The sequence below is a fragment of the Corylus avellana genome, chromosome 7 (genome assembly GCF_965113065.1).
Source record: "Corylus avellana chromosome 7, dhCorAvel1.hap1.2, whole genome shotgun sequence".
Taxonomy (NCBI): domain Eukaryota; kingdom Viridiplantae; phylum Streptophyta; class Magnoliopsida; order Fagales; family Betulaceae; genus Corylus; species Corylus avellana.
In genome coordinates this window covers 8,878,576-8,890,866 of record NC_142496.1, presented here as the reverse complement: position 1 = coordinate 8,890,866, position 12,291 = coordinate 8,878,576, and the positions used below count along the sequence as shown (strand labels likewise).

General features: G+C 38.4%; 1 protein-coding gene across 1 annotated transcript; it reads left to right on the top strand.

Annotated features, from left to right (window-relative positions):
- The first annotated feature begins 6,359 nt into the window (after positions 1-6,359).
- Positions 6,360-6,995, top strand: LOC132185289 (uncharacterized). The gene has a single exon (XM_059599083.2). It carries the CDS (start codon positions 6,360-6,362, stop codon positions 6,993-6,995), a length of 636 nt encoding a protein of 211 aa, XP_059455066.2.
- Positions 6,996-12,291: the final 5,296 nt, after the last annotated feature.

The window sequence follows — 12,291 nt, the reverse complement described above, 5'->3', positions numbered from 1 at the left end:
AACAAGGAGTAAAACTATTTATGGTTGTGGATTTTACTTGCTGGGCCCTCTTTGGGCTCATTCAGTTTTATTTCTTGTTTTCAGGTAGAAAGGACGCTGGAATAGGAGGCCAGAATGGGGACGAGAATAATTATTAATTTTCAAAGTCTTTTCATATCAGTGATTGTAATAATATGATATTCCGCAACTAAAGTTTAATGTTTTCTAATTTCGCTTGTAATAAAATCTCTTGAATAATGTTTTATACATTTATCGTATCCTTTAAAATCAAGTACTCTGATAGACCTTATAGATCTTTGCAAAAACTTTTGTTGTAAAAGAAGAAAAGTGACAAACTCAGCCTTAACGGGCTGGGGATGTTACATCATAGCTCAGTTTACTCTTCCCTACAGAGTTACTCACAGCCATCCTCATGGCTTCCCAGCTATTTGGTAAAGACGCCAAGACGATCAAAGCGTGAACCTCATCATCAAAATCAATTTCCACCAGGGACAATTGATTTGTGATAGTGTTGAACTCATTGAGATGTTGTGCTACTGAAGTACCTCCCGCCATCTTTAGGTTGAACAATTTCTTCATCAAATGCACCTTGTTGTTAGCCTACGGTTTTTCATATATACTTGATAAAGCTACCATTAAACCTGTTGTGGTCTTCTCCTTTACAATGTTGTGTGCAATTGATTTTGACAGTGATAACCTGATAACTGTTAGAGCTTTACGATCAAGAAGAGCCCACTCGCTATCATACACGTCATCGGATTGTTCTCCCAAAAGAGGTTGATAGAGGTCCTTCCTATAAAGGATATCTTCAATCTGTACCTTCCAAGACCCAAAATCTGTGCCGTTGAATTTTTCGATTCCTATATTTCCTTCTTCTACTGCCATCGCTCCCACTTGAACCAAAAGCTCTGATACCAGCTGTTAGGAAATTAATTCTATTTTCCAAGATTCGTGAGATGCGAAAAATTAAGAATGCGGAATAACAAAGATTAGGCAATCAACACACGACACTAAGATTTAAGTGGTTTAGCTTAACAAGCCTACATCCACTGGTAAAGACGACCCAGAGAAAATTCACTATTAAAAGTTGGAGTACAAAAATAGTAGAGAGAAAATCACTCAGATACCAAAGCCCCAATATACCCAAATCTCACTATCACACAAGAGAGATTATTCTTAAAATAGAATACAAAAGACAGATGTACAAACTCTTCTTTTGTTGGTACAGATGGCGGCTAATATCTATTTTCTTCTCTCACTCTACAGCACCTTTTCTTCTAATCACTTGTTTTTGGCTCCCCAAAAACACCAAGAAGAAAACACCACACTTGGCTATTTTCCCTCTCCTAATATCCCTCTCTTACATTTTGTCCCACACTCTTTTGGTGCTTCACGTTTTTAGCACACACAAATTCACCTTGTGCTTTGTTCCTTATATAGAAGCTTAAGGTTGTCTACCTTTCCTTTTACATGTTGGTCTAGGACTCCTACTATAAGTCAAACAAGGACTCCAAGTACACATAGGAGAAGGACTACAAAACCCACACATAAAGGAGCAAACTAGTGGTCCCACATATGGGTTTAAAGGCACCTTCTTTAACAAACACTCGATGCAAAGGGAGAGCCCAATAGCAGATTGTATTGAACGATGCAAGGAATTTGGAGAGAATGCAACAGACCCTCTATGTTCCGAATAGGTAGAGGGTCTACGAACTTGGAAAAGGAAGGCTAAATATGGGAAGGGTCACGAGGGTCAACTGGATAATGATAGCAGCAATAGGAGGAAGACGAAGGAGATTCAAAATCCTATTGGCAGTAGGGGAGGAAGAGACGGGAAACGGGGTAAGTGGGCAATGAGTGAAGTTTCAGGAGGTGAAGATGAATTGACGGTGGCTGTGATCCAACCCGCCAGTCTCAATGAATCTACTAAGCTGAAATTGCTGTGGGCTTGGGAACCCACGGGAAGTTCGGGACCTTTGTCAAATGACAAAGGAAAAGAAACCCAACATTGTGTTTCTCATGGAAACAAAATGCAGGAAAGTTAGAATGGAGATGATACAGATAAAGTTGGGGTTCACCGGTATGTTCTTGTGGATCCAGTGGGAAGGAGTGAAGGTTTAGCTCCCCTTTGGAAGGAGGTGGATATGTTGGAAATTCAGAATTTTTCGCTACGACATATTAATGCTATTGTTAGACACACCGATGTGGATAGGCCTTGGAAGTTCACAGGCTTCTATGGCCACTTGGATTGGACGAAAAGACACAAGTCATGGTCTTTGCTGAGTCATTTATGATTTTTCTCATCGAATCCGTGGTTGTGTGTGGGGTATTTCAACGAAATCACAGATCAAATTGAGAAATTGGGTGCGGTAGTGAGGAAGGAGAGGCAAATGGCTCAATTCAGGGAAGATGGGTTTCATGGGTTCCAAATACATATGGAATAATGGGAAACAAGATGATAATTTTACTAAAGAGAGACTGGATCGAGATGTGGCTAATGTAAGTTGGTGTGCTTTGTTCAAGCAAGTGAGGGTGTAGGTGTTGGCGGGACGTTCATCAAATCATAAGCCATTACTTATTGGCTTTGCAGAGGAGTTTAATAGCAATATAACGTGTAGGAGAGGAAGCAAGTTTGAAGCTTGGTGGCTTTTGGATGAGGAGTCAGATAAGGTCATTAAGGAGGCCTGGCAAGAATCAGACAGTGGTGGAACACACATGCAGCATATCCAACAGAAGCTAGCAACATGCAAGTCAAAATTGGGACGGTGGAGCTGGCAAAAATACGGTAATATAGAAAAGGCCATTAAGGAGAAAATTTAGAGGTGATGCAGCAGCAAGAGGGACCAGGTGTTATTGGTGTAATCCGTCAACTGCAAGAGAGATTGATTTTCTTATTGAGCAAGATGACACACGATGGAAACAGCGAGCCAATCAGAATTGGTACCAAAATGGGGACAAGAATACTCCTTTTTTCCATGTGTGGCTGGTCACCGTCGAAGAATAAATCAAATTTAGAAGATTACGGATGATAGGGGCGTTGAATGGAAAAAACCTGAAGAAATCAGCAAAGCTTTTATTTGCTTTTATCAAGAGCTCTTCAAGGTTGGGGAGATGTTGAGCACGGAGGAGAGTCTGATGGGGATGGAAAACAAAGTAATGGAAGAGATCAAATTTAATCTCCTCAAGTCCTTTACTTTGGTTGAAGTGGATTGTGCCTTAAAGCAGATGCATCCTTTGAAATCCCTTGGTCCAGACGGTATGCCAACTTGTTTTTATCAACATTCATGGGTGACTGTGGGGGAGGAGGTGTGTATGGCGGCTTTGGATTTTTTGAACAATGGGGTTTTTGACCCTACTATCAATGACACTTTCATCACTGTTATTCCCAAGGTTAAAAATCCTTCCCGTATTACAGGGTATAGCCTATAAGCTTATGCAATGTAATCTATAAATTGATTTCCAAGGCGCTCGCAAATAGACTGAAGGTGGTGTTGCTTCATATCATTTCCCCTAATCAAAGCGCTTTCATATCAGGTAGGCTCATTACAGATAATATATTGGTGGCTTTTGAGGCGCTTCATACGATGGATACTCGGATGAAGGGGAAAAAAGGGTTTATGGCACTTAAACTCGACATGAGTAAAGCTTATGATCAAGTTGAATGAGGTTTCTTGGAGGCTATCATGGTCAAACTTGGTTTTGCAAGGAGGTGGGTGGAGTTTATGATGACTTGTGTACGTACGGTCACCTACTCTATTTTGATCAATGGCCAACCGTACAGGAAAATTACTCCTTCTTGGGGGATTAGGCAAGGTGATCTGCTTTCCCCCTATTTTTTCATATAATATGCTGAAGGCTTAAGCACTCTACTGCAAAGGACCAAACGAGAGGGAAGTATAACAGGGCTGGCCATTTCGAGAGGTGGAACAAAAATTAATCATCTATTTTTGTAGATGATAGTTTACTATTTTGCAGGGCTAGCATATTGGAGTGGGTGCAAATACAAGGGGTATTGGAGAAACATGAGAAGGCGTTAGGGCAAAAATTAAATCGTAAGAAGACTTCTATTTTCTTCAGTCGAAACACAAAAAGGGAGGCAAAGGAACTCATTTTGGATGCGGCAAGGGTTAATTCCACTACACTGTATGAGAAATATTTAGGGCTCCCAGCTTTTGTTGGGAGTTCTAAATTGAAATCTTTTTTAGCTCTTAAAGGGAAAATTTAGGAGCAGATAAATGGGTGGAAGGAAAAATTTCTGTCTCAAGCAGGAAATGAAGTTTTGTTGAAGGTTGTTGTTTAAGCAATTCCCACATACACTATGAGTGTATTCTTACTCCCAAAAGGTCTATGTACGGAGATAAGTTTGATTATGTCGAAGTTTTGGTGGTGTCACAAGGAGAAGGATTCCTGGATTGCATGGATGATCTGGAGTAGAATGGGAAGGTCCAAGGAGAAGGGTGGCTCGGGGTTTAGAGATATTGAGATGTTCAATCTAGCGCTTCTTGCCAAAAAAGGCTGGAGATTGACCCAAAATCCTGACACGCTGGCTGCAACTATTTTTCATGAAAAATACTACCCTAATGGGACATTTCTAGAATCTAATTTGGGTTGTAGGCCCTCATATGCATGGAGGAGTATTTGGACAACTAAGTCATTTCTACAAGAGGGTGTAGTGTGGCTTGTGGTGAATTGCAAGTCTATACGCATATGGGAAGATAGTTGGTTACCAAATTCGAAGATTTTGGCTGACTCAGCTAGTGGGGCATTTATTAATAGAGATGTGAGAGTAAGTGAGCTTTTGGATCTTGACACTAATTGGTGGAAAATGGATGTAGTCCATAATATGTTCAATGAAGATGAAGCGCGGGAAATCTGTTGGATTGTTGTGTGCCCTCGGACAAGAAGTGACCAATTGGTTTGGGCGGGTGCGAAAAATTGGGAGTTTACAGTGAGGAGTGATTATCACTAGAGCTGGCAATTTTGACACGACCAGCGAACCCGACACGAACACGACACGAAAAAACAGGTATTGGGTTTGGCCTTATCGGGTTCGAGTCTCAATTGGGTCTACCCGTTTAAGACCCAGTTAATTTCGTGTCTGTGGGTCAACCCGCCAGACCCGGATATTGTTCGGGTCTTGTGGGTACCCGTCAGACCCGGTTACTATTCGGGTCTGGCAAGTACTAATCGGGTCTGATGGGTACCCACTAGACCCTGTTTTTTTTTTTAAAAAAAAGTAAAAAAATGAGCTTATTTGTAATGTTTCATAATTCATATCTTTGATTACATGGGATGGATCATGGATCATTCAAGACTTCAAGTGCTTTTGAGTTTTGTTTTGTTTTGTATTTTTTTTTAATATTGTTTTTATTCGCTTTTTATTTTATTTTATTTTTTATTATTATCTTTTTCTTTATTGCTATGATGGAAATGTGGTGGGAAATCTAATTTGATCCATATTCATTTCATATATACACCATTTATATATATATATATATATATATATATATATATATATATATATATATATATGTGAAATTTAATATGAACAGTAAAACAGAGAACATCCAGACTGGTCATCATAGCAAAGGAGTCTCCTTAAAGAGAAACTAAAATCATTATTGAATTACATATTATTATGGAAATGGACTATCTAATATTTTAATTTGTATAGAGTTGAAAATTCCTAATTTTTTTGAATGCTTTTATTAACAATTGTATTGGTATTCATGTATTATTATTATTACAATTTTTTTTTTTTTTTTAAAAATTTAAGGTTTAGGTTTTTTAGCGGGTCGGGTCGGATTACCTGTTAAGAGAACAGGTCGTGTTTACCCGATATGACCCGTTTATTGTAAATGGGTTAAACGGGTCGTGTCGGGTTACCCGGCTATTTTCGTGCCATAATCGTGTCAGACCCGGTTATTCATTTAGCTAAACGGGTTGTGTTCGTGTATAGGCTAATTGTGTAACGAGTACCCGCAGGTCATAATCGGGTCGTATCAGGTACTTGTTTTGCCAGCCCTACTTATCACATGGCTAAGGAGAAAGGGCTAAGAGATGAAGGGAGGAGCTTCAATCCGCAGCTTTTGGAATCTTTACGGAAGGAGATTTGGAAGATCAAGGGATCAGGTGTTGTTAAGACCTTCCTTTGGCAGGCATGTAATGATATTTTGCCAACAAAGGAGAGATTATTCAAGAGACATTTTACAGGAGATCCGCTTTGCCCTATTTGTGGTATGGAAACAGAAACTATAGGCCATATTCTCTGGAGTTGCACGTCCGCTAGAGATGTGTGGCTAGAGTGTACTCCTCAGATTTAGAAAAGCACAAGTGATGAGATTGAGTTCATCTTTATAATGGAGAAGCTGTTGGAGAGACTTAATGCGGAACAAATGCAACTAGTGGCGATGGTGGCTAGACTAATCTGGTTGAGAAGGAATTCAGTTGTCTTCGGTGGTGATTTTCTGGACCCGTCATCACTTCTTCGGCCAGCACAGGACCAGGTTGAGGCTTGTATGAAAGCGTCCCAGCGGAGAACTAGAAGAGGAGAAAAGCTAAATACGCCTCCCATTGTAGTCTGGCAGAAACCACCTGTTGGGTGTGTAAAGCTCAATTGGGATGCAGGTTTTGATATTCAACGGAAAAGGACGGGCATAGGAGTCATTGTTCGTGATCATGAGGGGAAGCCACTTGCTATGCTTTGCGCAAGTAAGAGACATGTCTATAATCCTACGATGGCAAAGGCAATCGCTGCTTGTAGAGCTGTGGAGCTTGCTGTCCAACTGGACCTTCATCGTTTCATCTCGAAAGGGGATCCTTTAGTGATAGTCCAGGCGCTTAGGAGAGATGAAGGCTGCTGGAGCTTGTTTGGCCAAGTGGTGAATGATGCTCGTGATATGTTGAATAACCATCAAGTTTGGGAGGTGCAACATGTTAGTATAAATGCTAATGATGATGCGCACCGTCTGGCAAAGATGGCACTTACGAGGTAGGATGATTGTCTGTGGAGGGATGTTTTTCCTTTTTCTTGTTGGATATGTAATCATTTCTATTATGCTGGTTTTTGCTTGAATGATTAGTACCATTTCATATATATATATATATATATATATATATATATATATATATATATATATATTTTCTATTCCGACTTATTTATTTGTTATCTCTTTTACTATATTCAGAATCTTTCATTCTTCATGAGTAATAAAAATAAAAAATAAAAAAAAATTCCCCACATGGTGCTACTACATGATATACTTTCAGAAATATGGGAACGAAAAATAATTATTTTTAATATATATATTTTTTTCTCTCAGGGTAGCTTAATAGGATGCCTCATGAAGTGGAGGTCACTAGTTCAAATTTCCACTTTTCGTAATGTGGAAATGTTTAAAAAAAAAAGAAAAAGAAATTAACATCACAAACTCATCTCAATAAACATGCCAAAGCTTGTATATAAACCTCAATTTAAATAAGTATTAACATTGTTACTTCATACTTAAATACATAACTCTAAACATTGTTGACTAAATGAAAGACTTTATATGTTTGTTATCTCTTTTACTTATGTTGTTATAATATAATTTCTTAAGACATTGTAAAAAATATAAATATTTTAGAATTCTTATTAAGCAATTTAATATATTGACTCATTGAGTATGTATTCCTTCAAGTTTTGGTTGTACTTTCAAGTAAAGTGATAAACAAAATACGTATTAATTATTTACTCATATTATAATTCAAATATTTTAACCTTATATATATATATATATATATATATATATATAAACACAAATACTAACGTTTTACTCATATATTTAATGATTCAATTTCTAGAAAAATTAATAGCAGAGATAAAAATAAAAATAAATAAAAGAATGGGAAACATAACTTTTCTAATTATGAAACTGATGTAGGTAAAAATAAAGTTGTTAAACCACAGGGGCAAAAATATATGCAACCCTAAACTTTAATACTCTTATCAGGGCTATTGTTACTTTACTATGTATCACAAATGATACATTGCTTATTGATTAAAACAGAATTAGTGCTCCATCAAAAAAATTAGTACCCCACCTCAAGTTGAAGTTATACTCAAACTTTTGGCAAATTTTTTTTACAGAAGTCCACGTCAACCAAATTAAAAACTGGCACATGACAATTAAAAAAAAAATATATATATACTAGAAATTAAAAATCAGTAAAAAAACTAATAATCACAAAATTGAAAATATGAAAAAGATTTTTTTTTTTTTTTTAAAAAAGGAAGAAAAAAAGAAAGTAAAAGGGTGGCTCCCTTTAGGCAAAATGGGGTGGCCGCGAGTGGTTTCGGCCACCCCTTCGACTTGTCTGGGGTGACTGAACCACCCCATGGATGGGCTAGGCACATGAATTTCTCTTGGGAAAAAGGCTCTCATCAAGGACAATGAGGTCCATTTAGGAATTTTTCAACTCAATCCTCAGAATGCCAATCAACAACAATTTTAGCAGTATCCTACACAATCTGGAAAATCATCTCTTGAGGATACTTTTCATCTTTTTATGAAGTGCTCCATTCAACTTCAAAAAGATACCTAACATGTGTTGTAAGCTAACCAACAAAGTTTACATGCCAACTCGCAATCCATTGCCAAGTTGGAAATTGAAATTGGTTAACTTGGTGCAACATTAAGTTGGAGGGAGACATGCAAGTTTCCTAGCCAAGTTGTAGCAAATCCAAAAGGACAGTATGAAATCGGTTGTAATTCAAATTAGGAAGAACACCATGAACAAGTCAAATCAATTACTACCCTTAGGAATGGTAAACAAGCTGATAACTAAGTGGAAATGCCTAGGGATGAATCGAAATCTCCTTCAACGGGGTATGAGATGGAGAAGAGTAATGTTGAATTCTGTGAAGACAATGTCATTTCAAAGAAGAGCCAAGAGACACTAACATTCCAGTAAGGCATTCCTGTGGTACCTTATGTGCCCAAAGCTCATTTTCCTCAAAGATTGGCCCTGACAAAGAAAGGAACAAATTTTAATGAGATCATGGATATGTTTTTAAAAGTGCAAATAAAAATTCCACTACTTGATGCCATCAAGCAAGTTCCTTCTTATGCCAAGTTTCTTAAAGATCTTTGCACACAGAAATGTAAGTTGAATGTGCATAAAAAAGTCTTTCTCACTGAGAAACTCAGCTCTATCATTCAACATAATATTCCACCCAAGTTTAGAGATCCACGATGCCCCCACCTTTTCTTGTGTTATTATAGATCATATGATTGAGAAGGCACTACTTGATTTAGGGGCTGGTGTTAATTTGTTGCCATATTATTTATATGTGCAACTAGGGCTTGGTGAGTTGAAACCGACCACTATAATACTACAATTGGTTGAAAGATTTGTCAAAATTCTTTGTGTTGTTGTTGAAGATGTTCTAATTAAGGTTGATAAGTTTTATTTCCCAATGGATTTCATAGTTTTAGATACACATCCATTTCAGAATCTTAGGAATCAGATTCTTGTTATCTTAGGATGTCAGTTTTTTACCACATCCAATGCTATCATAAATTGTTAGAATAGGGTTATGAAACTATCCTTGGGAAGCATGAAAACTGTTAGAACAGTTTTCGGAATGGTGTGAACTGCACGCTATTCGAGGCCTTTAAGATCTACAATATGTCGTCGTCGTGTGCTCCAAATAGCTACAAAATAGTAAAAGCGTCAAAAGGTCCGCTGGCACTGTGCCGGGGAAACTCCTATGCCTAAGTTAGTTTCTGAGAGAAAGATTATGCTTCGGCGCACACTAAATCAATATGCTCAAAGGGGACTGATTGAGCTCTAATTCGTAATTTCTAGTATGAGAGAACGTAGAATATGAGAAGATGTTTTTGTACCTTGTGTAGGCACCTATTTATAGGTTGAAGGGTTGGGGTGGACTTGAACTAGTTCTCCTCATTTGAGTTGGTTTGGGAGTCCAGAGTTGAGTTAGACTTGAAATGGTTCTCCTTGTTGGAGTTGATTTGGGATTCCTAGGAGCTTGAGTTGGAATTGAGCTCCTATTCCCATGTAGAATTGGAATAGGACTTCTTTATTTCAATATAGTCCCAATTAGAATATATCTTCTATTAATTAATTAAATAGCCCTTGCTTATTTAATTAATATCTCCTTTTATTAATTAATCGCCCTTGCTATTTAATTAATATCTTCATGGGCCTATCTTTGGCCATTGGGCCCAGCATTTGGTGGGCTTGTAATATGAATTTATTCCTAACAGTTACCCCTCAATTCCCTTAGCTGAGGTACTCAGGTAACAAGAATTTAGTCAAAGCCTTCGGGCGGCTTGTTGTTTGACCTTGTCCGAGACTCGTGTCTCTCTGGTGAGTGTGCTTTGAGCTTGTTAGCTGGAGCTCTTTAGTTTTGTTTCTGGCGTCGTATGAGTTCTTGGGAGTACCCCCAGCTCTACCCTTTGCCTGGGGGTTTAAACCTGTCATAGCCTTGAGACACCCGGGGATCATGCTCAGTCCTCTCTTCAAATCATCAATAATCTAAAGGTGTAATATGGCGCCTTCCCATCAAGTCATCCGGGATCTATACTCGGATAGTCTTCCAAGACACCTGGGAATCATGCCCGGGTCTCTTTCCAAGCCATCAAAATAATCCGAAGGCAGATCTGGTGCCTTCTCTTCAATGCCCTTTTGAACAACTAGGTTTTGAAGCTGCACAATAATCTTTAAGCAATAATTTACAAATCTTTCAACAAACTAACCTTTGTTCCCCATTCACCTTGGGGTGATTCCTAGTTTTCTTCTTGTCTTCGAGAATCTTCTAGTTTTTGTCCAAAGTTTACTCCTTGTCTCCAAGTATGAATCTCCTGTTTTGTGACCGGGTTGTCTCCTTGTTGCTTGTTTTTAGCCCAAGGTTGTCTCCTTATCTCCTGGTTGTCGAGAGTACCCTTAACTCTTTCCTTTGCCCGGGGGTTAAGCCTGTCATATCATTGAGACACTCAGGGATCATGCCTGGTTCTCTCTTCAATGCTCGTTTTGACAAACTAGGCTCTGAACCTGCATAATAATCTTCAAAGAATAATTTATAAGTCTTTCAATGGACTAACCTTTGTTCCCCATTCACCTTGGGGTGATTCCTTGTTTTGGTTCAAGGTTTTCTCATTGTCTCCGAGAATCTTCTAGTTTTTATCCAAGGTTTACTCCTTGTCTCCAGGTATGAATCTCCTTGTTTTGTGACCGGGTTGTCTGCCGTTGCTTGGTTTTAGCCCAAGTTGTCTCCTTATCTCCTTTGCTATCCTTTCGCCTTCTGGTAGCTCCTTGTTTTTGCTCAAGGTTTTCTCCTTGTTTCTGGGAATGAACCTTCTTGTTTTTGTCCAAGGTTTTTCCTTTGTCTCCGGGAATGAACCTGTACAATAATATGCTAATAATGATTTATAACTCTTTCAACAGACTAACCTTTGCTCCCCTTTCACCTTGGGGGTAGCTGCTTGTTTTTGTCCAAGGTTTTCTCCTTGTCTCTAGGAATGAACCTTCTTGTTTTTTGCCTAATGTTTTCTCTTTATCTCCGAGAATAAACCTTCTAATTTTCTTGTTGCCGGGGATGAATCTTCTTGGTTTTTGACCGGTTGTCTCCTGTTAATTTTTTTTTGCCCAAGGTTTTCTCATTGTCCTTGTTTTAGAGGGTTATCTCCCTATTCATTGTTTTTGCCCAAGGTTTTCTCCATGTCCTTGTTTTAGAGGGTTGTCTCCCAATCCATTGTTTTTGCCTAAGGTTTTCTCCTTGTCTCCAAGGGTGAATCTTCTTGTTTTTTACCAGGTTGTCTCCCGTTAATTGTTTTTATCCAAGGTTATCTCCTTGTCTCTGATGACGCTCCTTGTTTTTTACTGGCTTGTCTCCCGTTAATTATTTTTACCCAAGGTTGTTTCCTTGTCTTCTTGTTTTTTTCCGAGTTGTTTCCCGTTAATTGTTTTTACCCAAGGTTGTCTCTTTGTCTTCTTGTTTTTTACCAGGCTGTCTCCCGTTAATTGTTTTTATCCAAGGTTTTCTCCTTGTCTCTAATGGAGCTCCTTGTTTTTTACCGGGTTGTCTCCCGTTAATTGTTTTTACTCAAGGTTGTCTCCTTGTTTTTTACCGGGTTGTCTCCCGTTAATTGTTTTTACTCAAGGTTGTCTCCTTGTCTTGTTTTTTACCTAGTTGTCTCCCATTAATTTTTTTTACCCAAGGTTATCTCCTTGCTTGTTTGTTTTTTACCGGATTGTCTCCCGTTAATTGTTTTTACCCAAGATTGTCTC